Source organism: Parasteatoda tepidariorum, chromosome 5 (assembly GCF_043381705.1).
Source record: "Parasteatoda tepidariorum isolate YZ-2023 chromosome 5, CAS_Ptep_4.0, whole genome shotgun sequence".
In the NCBI taxonomy this organism is placed as follows: domain Eukaryota; kingdom Metazoa; phylum Arthropoda; class Arachnida; order Araneae; family Theridiidae; genus Parasteatoda; species Parasteatoda tepidariorum.
The window spans coordinates 62,063,650-62,083,202 of NC_092208.1; the positions used below are offsets into that span (position 1 = coordinate 62,063,650).

At 27.0% G+C, this 19,553-nt stretch overlaps 1 protein-coding gene across 8 annotated transcripts in view; it reads left to right on the forward strand.

Annotated features, from left to right (window-relative positions):
- Positions 1 to 19,553, forward strand: part of LOC107443592 (nephrin) — a 236,093-nt gene that overhangs the window by 164,840 nt on the left and 51,700 nt on the right. For all 8 annotated transcript variants that reach the window (XM_071181527.1, XM_043046461.2, XM_071181530.1 and 5 more), the window contains exons 3-5: positions 3,689 to 3,810; positions 9,824 to 9,881; positions 10,097 to 10,249. In XM_071181527.1, coding sequence (XP_071037628.1) covers positions 3,689 to 3,810; positions 9,824 to 9,881; positions 10,097 to 10,249 — 333 coding nt within the window. The remainder of the gene's footprint in view (positions 1 to 3,688; positions 3,811 to 9,823; positions 9,882 to 10,096; positions 10,250 to 19,553) is intronic.

A 19,553-nucleotide genomic window follows, 5' to 3' on the forward strand; every position in this document is an offset into this window, starting at 1 on the left:
TATATATATATATATATTAGGAAACACGAAAATAATTATTTTCTATTTGCACCATACACCAATAAGTATCCCCCCTATAAATATACCTATAAGTATCCTTATAACTGTATATATTATAACCGTATGATTATAACTGTTAATTAAAAATGATGGAAAAAGCACGATAAAATATGTAATTAATGGAAAAGTAGTGTTTTGTTGTTAACTAATATATCCTCTCTGATTCAAAACGAGCATTTCGGTGCATCTATCAAAATCCAGGTAAGTAAGGAATAAATTTAGAGGTTGTAGATGCAATTCCACTTATTCTTTCTTACTTATTTTTTTTAAAGTAGGGGTCTGAGTGATAAACCTATCGATTTTAATAAAAAAATATCCTTACTCACGTTTTCAATCTAATTCTTCAAAAAGATTAAAAGCGATCAAGAAATAAAAAGTTATTTTTAACATTCGAAATGATAAAAAATGATATAACTGAGATATAAAAAAATTGTGGACATAAATTCCGATGGAAAAAGCTTAATTGGCTCTGAACGGGAATTTCCAAATCTCCCGGATTTTCTCTGGAAATGAAGTAATTGGGAAAGATTAAAGAGCTTTTATAATATATTTTCTGAATAGCTTTCGATATTAAAGTCGAATATCTCTGAAAACTGACATAGCTTCTGAATTGGGGAGGGGGGAGATTTTGAGAGAATAAAAAATCAATTCATTCTGACTGCATTAGCATAGGACAAAATGACAATTCTTAAAATGCAAGAATAGGAATATTTTTTTCCTTATTTCTTGCTTTAGAATTTTTTTCTTCCAAAAATAAATAAAAAACACAGAAAAGCAGCACTTTTTGAGTTAAGTGAAATAAATGAAGTACCCCGAGTCAAGAAAAAGACCCTACGTTTGTATATCTGATTTGAATGCGAATGATAAATTTGATTCAGTGATTGCTAACGGCCCAGATATATTTTGTTCTTATTATAATGTGACTCATTTTCATTTACTGCTGGAGTTTTCTGTAATTCAACTAATGATTTTAGTAGAAAATTTATAAGGTTACATGAGGATGCTATTTTTCTTTATGGGGATACATTCTTAATTGTATTGATTTTAAAAATGAAATGCTTGTTTTATGAAGCAGAAACATTTATGTCCATTATTTAAATTTGGGAAATTAAGTCATGGGACAATTTTTAAAGTGCTCATTTTCTTATTTCTAGATTAAATCTAAATGAACGTTTTGTAAAAACATTTTCATTTTTTCATCAATATCACAATTTTAATGCTTTCTTTTTTTTATTTCATAATTTTTTATGTACCTTCAAATTTAAAATATTCATGCAGAATTATTTTAAATATATTTTTTCTTTCACATTCGAATTTGAAAAGTTTGTAAAGTATAAAATTAAAATTAAATAAGATAATTTCTAATTTAAAAATAAAACTATGAATAACTGCAAATAAATTGGCAATAATGTTTTGGCTCTAAAAACAAAATTTTTTTTTCTATCGGAAATTAAACAGGAGAATTAATAAATATGTCGTAATTAGTCGAGCTATAAAATTTAAAATTTCTTAAATTGAATGAATGATATTTCAATTTTATGCATTTCAGTGTTATAACTAAAACAACCCGATGTAATTTAATAAATATTCTATTTTTTGATCTGATTTATAGCAAATGATATGCTAGAAAGCGCTGAAGATATCATAAATAATATATTAATGAATAAGCCTAAACTTTCGTACAAATAAATGCTAAAACAGATAAAAATAGCTTACATAGATTATTTAACACATGCTAAAAAAGTTCTGGTGAAATAACCATGCTTTATGGTAATAAAATTATTGGTAAAAAAACATAATTCTGATTATTAAAACCAAAATATACGGTATTTAAGCCATTGATTTCGTCAATATTTCCATTCATAAGGCAATGGTTTTCAGAAATACTGGTTTTCCAAATTATAGTTCTTATTACCACACATTTAGAGACAAATACAAAACTGAAATAGAAACTTTGTTCTTAGGTATTATAACAAAGTTAACAAATTTTACCACGTTCGCCACATTTTACCACATATTATAAACCATATTTTTTGTTAATTATACAAATTCCTTACCAAGCTCTAAGGCTAAAATTACCTTTTTGGGGCTCCCATAACTTTTTGGGGTTCCCATAGAGAAGGTGATTTTTAAATTAGAGATTTAATTTATTAAAGACGAAAACACGGTAACATTTATCATATTCTGGTCGGTTTGACCACACATATTTTCTAAGTGCACATACATAATTTCATAATAAATAATTATGATGATCGAATTTTTAAAAATTTATCTTGTTTCTACTGTTTTTTGAACCAAACATTTAAAGGAAAGTTGCAAATTTCACATTTATTCAGGCCCGCATTTGAAATAAAATTATTAATTTGTACATTATTATAATAAAGTTAACATAATACGTATCCGAAATTTCAATATCCACTAACTTTTTAATGTTAGTTTTTCTAATGTGTTTAATTAAAACCATATAATAAACGTATACTATAAATAAACTGTAGTTATTAAAATTATTTCGATTTTCTTGCTACAGTTGTTTCCAATTAATATCATTTTCTTTAGAGATTGACTAGACCCCTGAAACATTAGCGTCTAAATTAATTAACTCTCTACAAAGCTACATGATTTGATTATTTTAATCAGATTTCTCTAAACACATCTTACAATCTTAAAATAATACTGCCAATACTTTTATTACAGTATCAGATATCTTAATTAATTAATATCGTTAAAACAACGTCACCAGGCGTTGCTTTCCAAACCATTTTTTATTCCTTGCGCTTATGTCTTACAGTGGCATTTAAGATAGATTATTTAGAAATATTTTCTCTATGACACAAACATTCTGCTTGGAGGTTTTATTTTTACTTTCCTTTAGTTTTCGACATGGAGGGTGGGTTAACGAACGTGAAATTGGTTGGAATGTGTAACGCAACAACAATAAGATTTTCGCACAGTCTCTCTTTTCTGTTCGTAAAGTCTTCGCCTTAATTAAACTGTCGGCTTCGTGGGTAAATGTAAGAGGAGAGAAAAATTGTGATACTTTTCTTCACAGTTAGATGCAAAAGGGGAAGGTATTTTCTCTTCAGAATCTGAGGACTGCTGTGAAATATACCTAAGGAACTTTTGCCAAATTATTTTATGTCTAATTTGTTGCAACCTTTTTCCACTTACAGAGTTTGGTAAGATTTGAAATTAACTTAATGTATTGAATTCGACTTGTGAAAATTTTTTAAGGTTTTCCGAATATAACTCTCCGGGCTTTTGAACTAAAAATATTAAAAAAGAACGTGACAAATTATTAAATTTTTTTGCTTATTTTGAAATTAGGAAAATTTACATATACACATCATTGATACACACTTATTTGATAAAAAGTCAGTGTCTTTGCTTCATTTGAATTATTTGAAATATGATGCGGGGAATCGATATAATATTATATAAATGCAAAGATGCATGTGATTTTAATATTTTTATGCAATGGGACTAAACAATATTTTTACACTTATATGGAAAATAGTGAGATATAAAATTTCTTTAAAGTACTTGAATTATTAGTATTATCAAAAATTAATTCACTTTTATTATGATTCCTAGCTGTTCAATTTATTTCAACAATTTATCTCGTTTTTAGGTTTTGACAGAATGATACCAGGTTATCCTCGTTATATGATGGAGGGTAGTGGTGAAGATGGTGTTCATGATCTTCGAATTGAAAATGCTCAACTTGAAGATGATGGTGAATTCCAATGCCAGGTATGTAGTATTTCTGGTGGATCATTTTCTCCATGAGGCATCCTTGCATCTTAAAAAGACGGTAAAAAGATATTAATAAATATCTAGCTTTGAGCAAAATAAAAGTACTAAAAATGAAACACAATCCTAATACTGCACTGCGAAAAAAATATTATGATAAAAACTACTTATCGGTTTTCTGACTCTATGGCAAAACCAAGAAGGTCAGTAATTGTTACTGAAGGGCTTTGGTTTTGATTTTGGTTCAAAAATAAAGTATGGTTAAAAAATATAGCATGTGAACAATGTGATAAATAAAAACTGTGATAAAATTTGTTAATTTTGTCATGACACCTTAGAACACTGAATAAAAACCATTTATTTGGCTGAATTTACTTTTAGTTTTGTATTTTTAACTAAATGTGTGGTAACAAAATTTATAATTTTAAAATACAAAAATTCCTTTAAATTGTTACCGTATGAGTTGAAAAAATCACAAAATGATTGACTTAAATTATATATGTTTTGTTTTAATTAACCAGAATTATGTTTTTCTAACTTAAATGTCATTACCATAATTGTTTTTCTCCTTGCAGTAATGTGTTATAGAGTTTAATGTTGAGAACCATGCACGTTATTTTTTACATTTTGTTTGTTGGTTTTAATTAATGCCCAGATTAAACAAAACAATACAATATGAAAATTAGTACTTAAATGTATTGTGTACAGGTTTTACGCACAGTAAAACTTCCTTTAAACATTTCAATCGAAAGTTGTTTTAACATTTCTGTGATATTTTTACGCATAATGATATATCACGCATATTAAACGGTATTCAAGCTTTTACATTTCTGTAATACTTTTGTATTAAGTAGAACTTTCCATGCTAGAAGTTGAGCTCCTGTACATATTTTTAACGTATAATTTGGATTTCTATATTTCACTACATGTAATTGATTAATAATTCAAAAGAATATTATTAGTTTCTTAGCGTAAATTCAACAAAGAGGCTAGAAAGCTTTGACAATTAATTTAAAGGAATTTTTTATGCTTCTACAAATGAAAGTAAATATTTCTGTAAAAAATACATTAAATTAGGCTGTAACGCAACTCAATGGATACATCAGTAGTGTGAATTGCACTAATTTGTCTGCTTTATCTTTTGCTAAAAGAATTTTTTTCTTGCTTTTTATTATTTCTATGTCATGATCAAAGTTTTTTTCATTTAATTCAGTTGTTAATATTAATACTTGTAACTCATCATATTTTAATAATGAAACTAAACTCTTACTTTCTTCTCTTTTAAAAACTCTCTCTCTTGCAATACATATTTTAAAACTATAAAACTGCAAAGAGTACTCTGAGATTTTTTTATTATCTTAAGAGTAATAAATTCTTTGTAAATCAAAACTCATTTGGGAAAACATTTCACGATACGAAAAATTTTAATTTAGCAGATAATATATTTTTTATTAATATTTTAGGTGTTCATTTCCATTTTTTTTTCAAAATATTTTCTTTCAACAAATCTCTATTTACCTACATTTTTAATAAGCAAATATCAATTTTGAATTCCCAGTCCCTAAATAATGAAAGTACGGTAAATTGTAACCTCATTAAAACTTAATTTTCCTTGAAAATGATTAATATTATAAGAGCTGTAAACATATGCATAATTGATTTTCCATCTAAAAATTTAAATTCTCTCTATGATTTTATCTTTACGTATAAAAATATTTGATTTTCCAAATATTAATTGTTGTCGTATTTGTCTTAAACTAGTTTTAGGTATCACACTAATATTTTTTTTATATTAACATGATATATTTAATTAGTATTCGTCTAAAATTAATCTTTGGTATCGTACATTTTTGTGTTTAAAAAATATGATCTACAATGTTATTATTGTTTATTTATATGAGATTCTGTGTAAAATAATATAAAACATGACAGCCAAAATTTATTTCTATATGCTTAAGGGTATTAAAACATATCACAATCCTTAAAACAATACACATTATTAGAGTGATTATAAAGACTACTTATAGTTTACTATTTATAGAAGAACTACTACAGACTTATTTTTCTATTTTTTTTAATTTACAACCTATTAGTTAACCTATATAAATTATGGAAAATATACATCTATCTACCATACCTATTTATTCCTGTTTGTTTGCAAATCACAAATTTTTTCTGAAGCAGATAAATTTTACGTTTAAAAAAAATTATTTAAGAAACTTAACAATCGATCTCAATGATTTAATAAAACATTCATTAAAATATTCACAAAAACATAAATTAAAATATTCTCACAAACGTAAAGAAAAATATTTAATAACCCCCAGCTATCATTTCAAACGCTGAAAATGTTATAAATGCTTATTTTTTTATTTTCAACATAAAACTCAAAAATGATTAGAATACATATACATTTATCTGTTATAGTTCAAAATTCACAGAAAAATAACTAAATTTAATTTTTAATAAGGCATTTATTTATTACAGCGTCCACTATTTTTCCGAAATACAAATAATTTGTCAAATACCTTATTAAAATTATAATTAAAAAAATCTAAATTATGTATAACTAATGCAAATATGTATTTATCAGGAAGAAATTTTTCATGATTTGACTAATTATTAATAAAGCTATCTTCGTTTCAAGCGTATCGAAATCCAAATAATTGTTCAAATACTTATTTGAAATAAAGCATTCAAGGTTTTTTATTATAATTATTTATTTTTTTTAATTCAAACCATATTTTAACATGAAATTCAGAAGTATTTAATTCAAATATCCATCTATTAATGTTAGTTTGCAATTCTTTGAGCAATAATTAAACAAATTTTTAAGAAGTTAGTTAATTCTAGAATCTGCTATTTTACCGAAATGCAAATAGTTCAACAAATACTTAATTAAAATCATAATAAACAAAAACCTAAAATATACATAATTTAATAGAAAATTCGATTTATCAAACAAAATTTTGTTCNTAAAATTCTAATTAAAAAATCTAAATTATGTATAACTAATGCAAATATGTATTTATCAGGAAGAAATTTTTCATGATTTGACTAATTATTAATAAAGCTATCTTCGTTTCAAGTGTATCGAAATCCAAATAATTGTTCAAATACTTATTTGAAATAAAGCATTCAAAGTTTTTTATTATTATTATTTATTTTTTTTCATTCAAGCCATATTTTAACATGAAATTCAGAAGTATTTAAATCAAATATCCATCTATTAATGTTAGTTTGCAATTCTTTGAACAATAATTAAACTAATTTTTAAGAAGTTAGTTAATTCTAGAATCTGCTATTTTACCGAAATGCAAATAGTTCAACAAATACTTAATTAAAATCATAATAAACAAAAACCTAAAATATACATAATTTAATAGAAAATTCGATTTATCAAACAAAATTTTGTTCGCTATAATTTGGCAAAATATTAATAAAGCTATCATCGCTTCAAGCGTATCGAAAACCAAATAGTTGTTCAAATACTTAATTAAAATAAAAATAAACACCGAACATGTTCTAGCCTACTGCCTCAATTGCATTCTGTTGTTATTTTAAGCGAACAAATTTAATTACAAGGGATCTGTTCTGTTTTCATTTACTTTTCTGCTAATGAAGCTTTTTTTTTCTTTTCACAGCTCAATTATCTTAATCCTTACCCACTCTAAGGTTGAAAACGTTTTAAACAAATAAAAAAATTCAGTCTTTTATATCTTAAAGCAGAATCAGACCATCAAGAAAATAAATTTGATTTTCGTTAAGAGCTTTGTAGAAATGTGTATATAAAAAATGAATACTTACTGGAAGCATAACTCGTTTATGGGAAATGTAATGATGAAAAAAAATGTACTTGCTCAACAAAAGCAATTTTCTTAGTTAGCTCATCGTGTTAATATCACTAATTTATCCGGTTTTTAACGCCGGGGTTTTAATTATGCTGACTTTTGGAGGAAACGGATTCGTAATCTAATGATAAAAGTTTTTTTTTAAGGAAATTTGCGAAACGCCTAATTGACTTAGTTAGTTTTTAACAGTTGTGGTTCCTAATTTCAAAAATCAGCAGCTAAATAAGTGCTTTTGTCAAATTACGTGTGCGAATATTTCAGGAAATCAGAAATACTGTTTTTGTTGAAGAAATTGGTTACCTGATTTTTTAAAGTAACATAATACTTTTATGCGTTTGAAAGCAATTGTTTTTATACAATTATAAACGACGTGCGTGATTTGTTTGGTTTTGATAAAAGTGGCAAATAGAGTTATTAAGCTAATCATTTCTTTTGCTAAATTAGTGTAATTACTTTAGGAAATTCATAAGCATGATTGCTTTTCTTAAATTGATTAAATTAATTGTTTATCGAAATTTTTGAATAATTTAATATATTTCTTGTAATTATTTACTGATTTATATATCTGTGTTTTAAATTAAATATCATAATTTGCATAGTTTAACAGTTGTGACTTTATGAAACCAATACTTTTACTTTACTAAAATGCCTTTATTAATATAAACATTATTGAAACCAAAAACAACAAAAAATTCTTTTGTTTTTATCAGAATTTAAAGTTTGCTTGATTTTTTTAGCTGATCTATAATCCTTTGTGTGCTTACCCACTAACGGTTCTGCACATAAAAAATCATATTTTAACCTGTACTCTTCCCCACATTGCATAACTGGTTTTCCATGTTATATTAGATGGGAAAATAGTGTATTGGGAAACATTCTCCCAATTTTGCACTTTACGGTAGAACAGTTTAAATAGGGCCGAAACCGTTCACCCTCGGTCCTTACACAAGCTAATCAAAGTTGTCGCCTTCCCGCAGACTGACAACAGCCATTAGTCCACTGCGAGACACGTCTCTTTTTTGTTTTTATTTTTTTTTTTTGATATCATAAAGAAAGATTTTTTTGTTTTACTAATAATCTATTGAAAGTTTTAAAGGAATTTAGTATGTAGTTTTTAAATACTTCACTAGTAGGGGAGAGTGGGGTCAATTGTAACATCTCTTACTTAACTATTTTTAACGAACAAAAAATCCAATATATTATTAGTATTAATTGACAGACAAATAAAGTAAACTATCCTCTACTAGAAAAAAGAATAAATACCTTATTTTTAATGTTATTATATTAGTTATTAACAATTTATGACGGTCGTGCACTTGTTACAATTGTCCCCATTTACGGGGTCAATTGTAACAGTTCATAAATTCAACTAAAACATTGTTAATTATACATATTTTGATAGTTGTGATATATTTTTTTATTGATCAAAATAGTAGTGATATTTTAGGAGTAAAAATAATAATGAGCAGAGAACTAAAGGGCTAAACTTTTAACTTTAAGGGGGTAAAAATTTTAATTTAAGCAGTGAAAGGCGACAAATTAAATAATGCTTATTTAACAATATATAAATGATATAGGAAACTATTGGTGGTTCTTAAAGAGTTGAGTAAGGGTTAGTAAACATAAGATTATTTATTTTCAGCTGTTACAATCGTCCCTTTACTTATTGTTACAATCGTCCCCAAGACGCCATTTCAGCTTCATTTGTTAAAAACAATGCTAGTTAATTAACAAAACTAATTTTTTTTATTGAAATGTTAATTTAGGTGTCCACTTACATATTCGGTTAATAATTTTTATTTGTTTAAGCATAATTACTTTGTTACAATATAATATTCTAATACCAAAAAAAGTACTTATGTAGCTTGAAAATATCTTTTGTGATGTAACTCTTTCAAAAGTACATAAAAACAGCTGGGGTGTACATGTAGATTTATTAAATACACCTTGTGCGCCATCTAGGAACCAAATCTTGAACCCGACACTCGAAATTTTTCCTCTCTTACAATCGTACCCTGTTACAATTGACCCCACTCTCCCCTACTTTTTCATTTTTTACCATATATAAAAAATAAAGATTAAAGATTTATCTTTTTTGAAAATAGAACAGTTATTTTTATTTGCATATGAATCCACTGTAACAATTCTGCTATCTTTTTTAGGTAGGACCGCACGGTGAAAACAAAGCCATTAGGGTTGATGTCAAACTTACGGTTTTAAGTAAGTGGTTTTATACATTCCAGTATGTTAAATCCGATAAATTCAATATGACAATGAGGAGAAAAATATTTTTAAATTGTGTATGCTTAATGTTTACTCTTAAAAGATAAAACCAAATTAAAATTAAGTAGAGAATTTTATTCGAATCCTAACTTATAAAATTGACTTATTATTTGTTGATTTGTATAGAAGTTAATTGATTCTTTAACTTCCAGCACCACCTTCATCTATTGCCATCTCCCAACATCCTAATGGAAGTATAGTAGAAATACTCGAAGGCGTGACACTTACACTAAAATGCATGGTAGCTGGTGGAAAACCAGCAGCTGGGATAAAATGGTTTAGGAAAAATGTAGAACTCAGACCAGGTTAGTATCGAACATTAGTTATATAGTTATACTTAAAGTTTTCTTTAATTTGATAGAAACTATTGTGCAACCACGTTCCTATGTGTAAAATTAAAAAAAAAATTTTTTTTAAATAAAATGCTGCATAGTATATAATACGTGAGTAATTTTTGAAGTAATTATTTTAAGTCTAGTCATCTCCTTTTTTGCAAAAGAAAAACTATTAATGGTAATCTTAGATATGTTATGAATACCTTCTTTTCCTGTTTATAACCAACAGAGTATAATTTGAACTTAAATACATTAAACATCGATTAGCGTTAGTCAATATTTAAGTATAACAATTTATGAAAAAGGAGGAACAATAGAACTATAAAATAAAACTTTAAGATTTCACGTTGAAAATAATACCTAGAAAACTAGCATATACATGCTTCATGGGAAAGTATTTATTGCAGGGAAGGGTGCAAAAATGCATTTTTCGTCAATACCCTGGGTTTAATATACAAAACAATACCAATAATATATTATTTTATTCGCAAGTGGAGTATTTACGAAGTCTCTATACAGTGTATATAAGTTTGTATATGATAGAGGTTTTATCTCTCTAATTTTCGCATCTTAATATTCCTACTTAATTTTCTTCGTTATACTTGATTTAAACATATCTTTTGTAATGATTATGCAACATTTTTGTATGAATTTGAAATAAAAACTTTGCAAAAATGCATTTTAAACTCTGCTTTTCCGAAGGAGAAGCTGCTGCAATCATGTCTTATAATTTCTTTAAATCATTTCATGCTGAACCATAGTTTCGTAACTTTGATGCAAAACATAATCTGTTATCGTATGCAATTTTTAGTTTGAACTACACTAATCATGGTACTAATTATGATTGTTCTCTTTTTTTAATCGAATACTTACCGGTACGGCTCAGGTTAATATAATTTGAAGAATAAAGTTAAATTTAGGTCTACATTAGCAATTTCTAGTTGTACGTTAAAGTAAAAAATTATTTCCAGTCAATCCACTTGTGGATCATTTTAAATATATATATGGTTAAATTCGACCCCTTTCTTAAGGTTGCATCAAGTTTGCACCGAATAGTTGTTCTTGGTGCCAATATTAAGTTCCAGTATTATTCCAATTTTTTAGAATGTAACAAAGCTGTGGTACCAAAACCAAATTCTTAAAAACTATGATAGTTTACTANCAGTGTCTACAGAATATTTTCATTATTTTTGACCTTTTGAAAATACTTTTTTAACCCAAATTCATTAGATGGTAGCAGTGATGATTATATCGTTTTAATTATATTATTTAAAACAATTACTTAGTTAAATTAGCTGACTCAGCTTAAACTAGTTAGTTCACCTAAAAATTATGAAAAAAACTGAGGACCTATATCATATTTACATGTTTTAGGTGCCATTTGTAATATGGATAATGAATTCATCCATACAATTTCCTTTTAGTACAGTAACGAAAAAAAGCAACAACAAAAAAACTATAGCTTTTCTGCAGGTGCTATTAGAAATATTGGAGCATAAATTAAACCACAATATCAAATATGGTGCAAGTAAAACTATATTATGATACCTCTTATACTTGATTCCATGGTACTGTGGATCATTTTAAATATATATATGGTTAAATTCGACCCCTTTGTTAAGGTTGCATCAAGTTTGCACCGAATAGTTGTTCTTGGTGCCAATATTAAGTTCCAGTATTATTCCAATTTTTTAGAATGTAACAAAGCTGTGGTACCAAAACCAAATTCTTAAAAACTATGATAGTTTACTATTGCGCCGTGTAGAGATTGGATCTATATTACATATAAAAGAGTACAGTTAATATTAGTTGCGAGTAAACAGTCACTAATCGTAACTTAGCTTGTTTCTCGTCATTTATATCAATGCAAAATAAATAATTTAGGCAGCTTATTTTGAAGGCGAATGGCTTTAACATAAATTCAGGAACAGAAAACAAAAGTAGACGCTAAACTCTACAGTTACGCAACCACTTAGTTTAATCTAGTTAAATACCCCCTCCTAAAAAACAGCAATAAAAATGAGCACCTCTTTTTTACATCTATATAGTCCATCTTCTAGTTTGGATAACAAATTCAAGTCAGATACTTTCCTATCAGCACACTGACAATAAAACAACAACGAAAGACTATAACCTGGGCGCAGACTGGCCAGGTTTTGGGCCCGGAGACAAATTCTCACGATCAACCCTACTTACATACATATATCTATCACTTTTAACCATTTTTTCCCACGGTACATTTCTTCATCAACCATGTGAACAAAATAAAACTGGTTCGGAAGAAACAAGGACCTTGTACAAGGACGAAAAATTAAAAATAAAAATGGCGGCTTTGGTGCACTAAAACAACATGTAGCGTCTTCTGATAAATCTTCTAACTCTAAAGAGTTCAATATCTTGTTAGAAGCCTTGTTTGGTATTCCATCCGCAAACTTTAATAGGGTGGGTATTAGTTGGAGATAAATGCCGGTTGCTTAAATGTTCTTTTTAGAAAGTTGAATCTATCATGCGCAATCATTGGATAACAGAAAATCATTTTTTTATTCTTATTACCACGGAGATTTTTTTTTTCAAATAAATATTTTTTTTCATTTTCCCACGATCCGTTATCGTAAATGTGGTAAATACTTTAAAGGTGCCTCAATGTCTTTTCCAAATATGTACCTTAAAATTTTTATATTTTTGTTTATTTGTTTTTTAATGAGTTAAATGTTTTAATGTTTCATGCAATTTTAATTTGGTTTATTATTTGTGTAAGCTTTTGACGCATATCGTATACCAGTGTTCCCATAGGCATAGTGTGAGGGGGCATACTTTTTTTAGAGAACTGTTCATTTATTTTATATTTTATGTATATATGCACATTTAGTTTTTATGTGTACATATATTTATTTACAAATGTATGCATAAAACTTGATCTCTGCAATTTCATGTACATATGTTTATTTAGTTTTTATATGTACGTATATTTATAAGGATAGGTATGTATAAAACTTAAAATGGACGAGCAGTTTATAAACAATGTGTGCTCCCACTCTATGCCTCACGCTATGCCTATGGGTGTCCCTTTTCAATACTTTTTTCTGAGTATCTAACAAAGAACAAAAATATTTTTTTTTTAATATTTTAATTAAAAAAACAGTCAAAAAGTTGCTAAAAATTGTTAGACTACTTGAATTACATTTGCATTAAAATAAAACTAATTCAAAAGAAGTATCTAAACTTTTTCTTTCATTCATATTCAACACATTATCAATAATTGATTTTGTAAATTAAGGAAATTTCAACGATGACAAATTGCTTCTCTTATGTCTAAATGCAAATTTGAAAATTACTGTTTAGAATTGAGCAGTTTTTTGGAAGATTTTACCATTAACACAGGGCACTGCCTCGTTTTTTCATGCTGTATTTTAAAATCATAAATCATTAGAATGATTAATATATTCTGCTTAATATATTCTAATAAGAATTCTACGTCAAAGGGTTAATGTTATTCAATATCAATTATTTAAATCTCATAACTTTCAAATTTACTTGTTTCATCAGTAAATTATATGGCTTTTTATGTAATAAAAATGTATAATAAAGATTTTCTTTGTCACTCATCTATAGAAATCAATCGTGATTTTAAGACCAAAAACTGATAAATCTTATCTATTAAATATCATATTCTAACATCGACTGAGCACATGCAAAGGCATATGTGATAAAATATTAGCTGATATAAAAGACCACGGATTTCATTAAGTTTGAATTGTTTGTCCTGATTTCGAGTCTGAGGATGTTTTATTAGATAACTACGAATAATCCGATTGGTATTTAATGTGTTCTACTTTCTGACACATATCTTTGTTAAGTTTATGGTTATTTCTAGTTTTTTCACACTTGTATTTCGGGAATAAACACGTATTTATATCAAAATGTTACGTTTCGTTTTTTCTTTGTAATAAGAAAGTTTAAAATATTATTTTTGATATTTTCAGAAAATCTGCCAGTTTATTTCTATGCAATTAAGTAATGTAAAGCTAATTCAAACGTTTAATAAAATAAAATACATAAAATAATATCAATTACATATCTAAATTTTGATTTTGAAAATATTACTAAAAACTGTTTATTTTAGCTATGTGATGTGAACAAAGCTTGATCGTAGGTTTGCTTACCTCTATGTTGAAAATATTCGTTAAAAAGATTTCATATGTATTTATTTATAGATAACAAATTGTCAGCATTTATGACATAATGTTAAATAAAAATTGCTTTTTTATCTCATAAGAACTTACCCAAAATGTTTATTTTAATACGATAATTGTGTGTGATGAATATATCACACACAATTCGGTTACAGCATGTACTGTACTGACATATTTGATTTCACATTTACAGGGAAATTTATAGAATATAATTTTATCATTGGAACTTCAATGTTGATTCTAGCTTTCAACAGACATTAAGTAAATAAATGCAGGAAATATGTTTGATCTGGCATTTTATAGAGTTATAAAGTATAAATGCATAATTATCAACTAAAAGTATTGAAATACATGCAATAGAGCTTGTTTAAGTAAACAGTTGAATATTAATTAATTCTGTATTACGGGTTACAATAATATTCCAGATTGACACTTTCCATTTGACTTAATACTGCACGTGTGATATTCAGGAATTGAGATTAATTCTACAACTGTGTTTCATGAATCATTTTGAATGGAATTCAACGCGTTACACAGAATTTCCATCAGAAGACACTGTTGTCCATATTACTGTTGGAATTACAGAGCTAATTTGCAGTTTTAAACTATTGGAGAGTGTTCTCAGCATGTATATATTTTTTTTCTAAGTTTTTGCTTTACTTTTTTTGAAAAAAAAAGTTTCATTCAGGGTATAAAATTCATAAATTGTATATAATAAACACGATCTATTATATATATTGTATAGAATATATATTACACATAAATATTACATATAATATATATTATCAAACGTTTATATTCATAGCTTTAATGTTAGTTTTACTTTGAAAGAAAATATATTTTCTTAATATATATATTTTTTAAATAGTAATTGTTAGACGTATTAAAAATCTGTGCTAAAAATATCATTTTCAAAACCATTATTTTTTAGGAAATTACTGGTTAATTTTTCTTTATAAAATAAAAATTGTAATTAATAATTTTATATAATAAAATAATAATTTTTTCACATTAATAAAATAGTCCATAGCAAGGAAAAATGTGAAAAAAGTTACTAGGATTGAGAAACGATCGCAGATTTGAAATCAGTGACGTGAACATATCCAAGATCCGCTAAAAAAAAAACTCATGCAAAATGAAACAAAACAAGAAAAAAGTGATCCCCAATATAATCTTTGCATTTCCAGTTATATATTACTTTTAATTTGTCTGCATAACATTGTTTTTAACGTTCAAAATAGATAATCAAGCATAAATACCGAAAAAAATAAAGATAAATTTTTATAATATTATATCCATTTCGATAAGCTTATCATCATCATTATCTTGATAGTTATTTATTATTATTTTCAAATCGTAAAAATTTTTAAGATGTAATTTTTAAGAATTAAATTTTCAGATAACAATAAATTTCATGCAATGCAATTTCCTCACGAAACTTAATTTATGAAAATATTGTGAGAAGTTAAAAAAGTGTTTTTTTTTTATATAAAATACATCTCTTTTATTTTTTTGTTTTGTTAATCACACGATATGAGTTATCACATTGTGAATAAGCAATAGTATATTATATCCAAAAATTCACTTGCATAACTTATTAAAGAGCTACACATATTTAACATCAAATGAAAGTAAACGATTAAGATTCTATTATTAAATGAAAAAGCTTCAGAAGAGTCAAATTTTATAAGCATTTATTTTGCGTGATTGTAGTTACGTCGATTATTCAAAATAAATGATAAATGGAAATCCTGGAGAAAGGAGTAAAGCTCATAAAAGAGTAATAATTCATTTAATTGTATTACATATAGAACTTCTTTATGAGCCTCAAATCAAAATATGTGGTAATTTAATGTTAAGTTCTGTGTCGAATTGCTTCGTACAAATCTTCACATTTATTTCCTGTTTTAATTTTGTTTTTTTTTACCTTTATTGTTTTACCTCTGAAAATGAGGCAAATAGATCCATTTTAAAGAAACAATTTAAAAAATTAGTTCTATTGCTAAAATGCACGTGGTGGTACTATGACCTTGAGAGCTTTTTCAAATTTTAAAACCATGCTGCATTACGTAGTCTTGCGAAAGCAGTAAATGAAAACTTGATTGGTTAAACCAATCAAAGGATACAAATGGACAAAAAATAGCGAAGGGAACTTTTTCTTTGATAATAACAAGTAAATTTAATAGTTGATATCAGAGCTGTCGTAAACAATTATATCATACATCTTTGAAACGTCAAAAAACTCAATAAATCTAAGAGAATGGATTGTCAATGTTTTGCTGTTTAACCTTCTAGTGGTCACAGTGCTTAATACCTGGTGAGCATTTTTAACATTATCCTGCTCTACCATATGATTCCAATCACTGTTTGTGATAAAATTAGATGTTGATAATGGACTTTAAAATGTAATAAACCTAATGTACGTGTAGCGTACATATTTTTACTCTACTTACACATAATGTATGATATACTTTTGTAACATTCCTTACATAATTCATTTTTTATTTAAAAGGAAAAATTATAAAATTGAAAAATAATCTCGCGTGGTATCTTTCACAATGCAATGAACTGCTGAGATTAAATTAACTTACTGGAAAACTGCATTGAGTAGTCATACGATGGAAAACTTTTCCCAAAAATCTTGATATAATTATTATTTTCGATCTTAACTTTAATTTTTTTTAAAAATTGCTTTATCGCTAGAAATCATAATCTGAACATATTTTCCGAGTGAGCGACGTGACCTGTAACAAAGGCCCGAAAAGCACGCCAATGTTTATCCGATGCAAATCTCAAGCATGGAGTAAACAATTACTAGCTTCTTGAAGGAGTTATCGTGCTTATGAAAGTGTTATATTTCCTGCCAAAATAAACGTGATCTCTCATACTCATCAAATAATTGAAAGAATAAATTGAAAGAATAGACAGATTTCTCAGCATAGACCTTGCTTTCAGCTTTCCAAATGGCGTGACTATTGTTTAATACAGCAGTCACACGCAAGATACTTAAGTAAAAGCTGCATCACGAAAACCGGATTAAACATGCCGGACTGATTCTTAGCACGATTTCCCGGACTTAGGCTTATTGCACTCCTTTGCTTAATAGATTTATCATATTTTTACTTTGAGAACATTGCAGAATTATTACTTAAAATGAATACTTTATTAGAAAATATAGCTACTTTATTTTCGAACATTTAAAAAAAAATGTATACAAATTTAATGCTTTGATTGTTTTCGTAAGAACACGTATAAACTAAGAGTTGATACTCAAGTAAGATTTTGTCTGCATTCAATTTCTTATTCTTCTAAAAAATGTGTGAAATATATTATTTAGTTTTACTGCACTTCTTAGAGTTAAATATTTCCTAGATATATTGCATAGCTAGAACATTGCAGATCCCATTAAGTTTGTTTTAAATACGGAAGAATATGAAAGCATAAATTACTTGACGATTATGATTTTTGCAGCTTTTATTCAGATAGCTTTTGACAGGGAATATAGATATGATAACTTAATTAGCACTGAATGTGTTAGCTAAACTAATGCTAGCATTAGTTAAATAATTGTTTTAATTTTTAGATGAGAAATTACATCGATGAACGGTTATGAATCTTACTTAGGTTGTCTTGGCAATTATGATATTATTCTAACTTCTGACATTTTTTTTCTTGATAAGATGCAAAATTGCTGTAGAAAACATTTACTATTCTATGCATGGGCTAGGATAGCCTTGCTGGTAGAGCATTGGGCCCATTTCTAAGAAGTCGTGAGTTCAATCCTAGTGTAGTAATGACTGCAACACGTTAAATATGTCGAGTCAAAAAGCCTTTGCGTTCTTTCGAGTCTTTGCGTTCCCCTAACTAATCATACCTCTGGGTGTAATGAATTGGAGATTCATCGTTCTCTGGTTCATGTCAAAATTACGAATTGAATGAATCGATGCATGATTGGGCCCACCCTGTGTGTGGCTTACGTCATATTCTTTGCCATAGATGGCGCCACTGAAAAAAACAAGAAACGCTCTCTCTGCCTTAAATTCGCTTAGATTCACCAATCAGGCCTTCTGGTATTGGCTAGTGGCATTAGAAACAACAACATCAACACTATTCCATGTATATCATGCATAAGAGATATTGCAGAAAATACTCGACGATCCATTTTTGCAATATCTACTAGCTTATCTAAGATTATTTTTATACAAACACGTTTTTATATACTATGGCTTTATTATTTTTACTCATTGTAAGGCTTACGCAAGGGGCAAAGATAATATATAAATATATTCTGTTTACCTATATAATGTAAGATAGTGCACAATCCCTCTCTTCAATCACTTTCATAAACGTCATAACCTAATCTCAACCTTTAACATAAATCTTTATAATTTTCGTCGAAGGAATATTCAGCCAAAAAAAACAGAAAATCAATATTTTTCATGAAAAAAAAAAATTATTTAAATTGGATGCAGCTTTATTGAACTGGAATATTTACAAGGATCAAAGTAGCTTGATTGCCAGAGAAACTAAAATGTAATTATAATAATTATTATAGTTTCGTGATGCAAAAAAAAATAAATAAAATGAAGCAATAGTTTCTTATTTTACTTTTTTTCAGCAATAAAACAAGTTGTGGTTAAAATATTTTTTTATCTATCTTCAAAGTAAATAATTAAAATATTAAATGTTAAATATTACAATGTTCACATTACCTAAATATGCAAAGCTGTAGTTATAAATATTATTCTAATTAACATTTATATCTCATAACTAACTTGAGCGCTTGTTCCTGATATTAAGCTATCTGTAATTGTGGACCCTGTATATTTTCATTTTGCGCTAAAGTGTAATAGCACATTACCTAAAGTACAATATATACATCACGATGCAACGTAATTTAAAGTACATTATATGCATCACAATGTAAAGTAAAATATATACATCAAATGTACTTTAATTGAAAGTTGTGTTATAAATATTTTTCAAATTAAATTTATGTCTTATAATTAATTTGAGCATATACTCTTGACATTAGGTTATTTGGAATTTGTTTGTCAATTAACTAATTAACATATACTTTT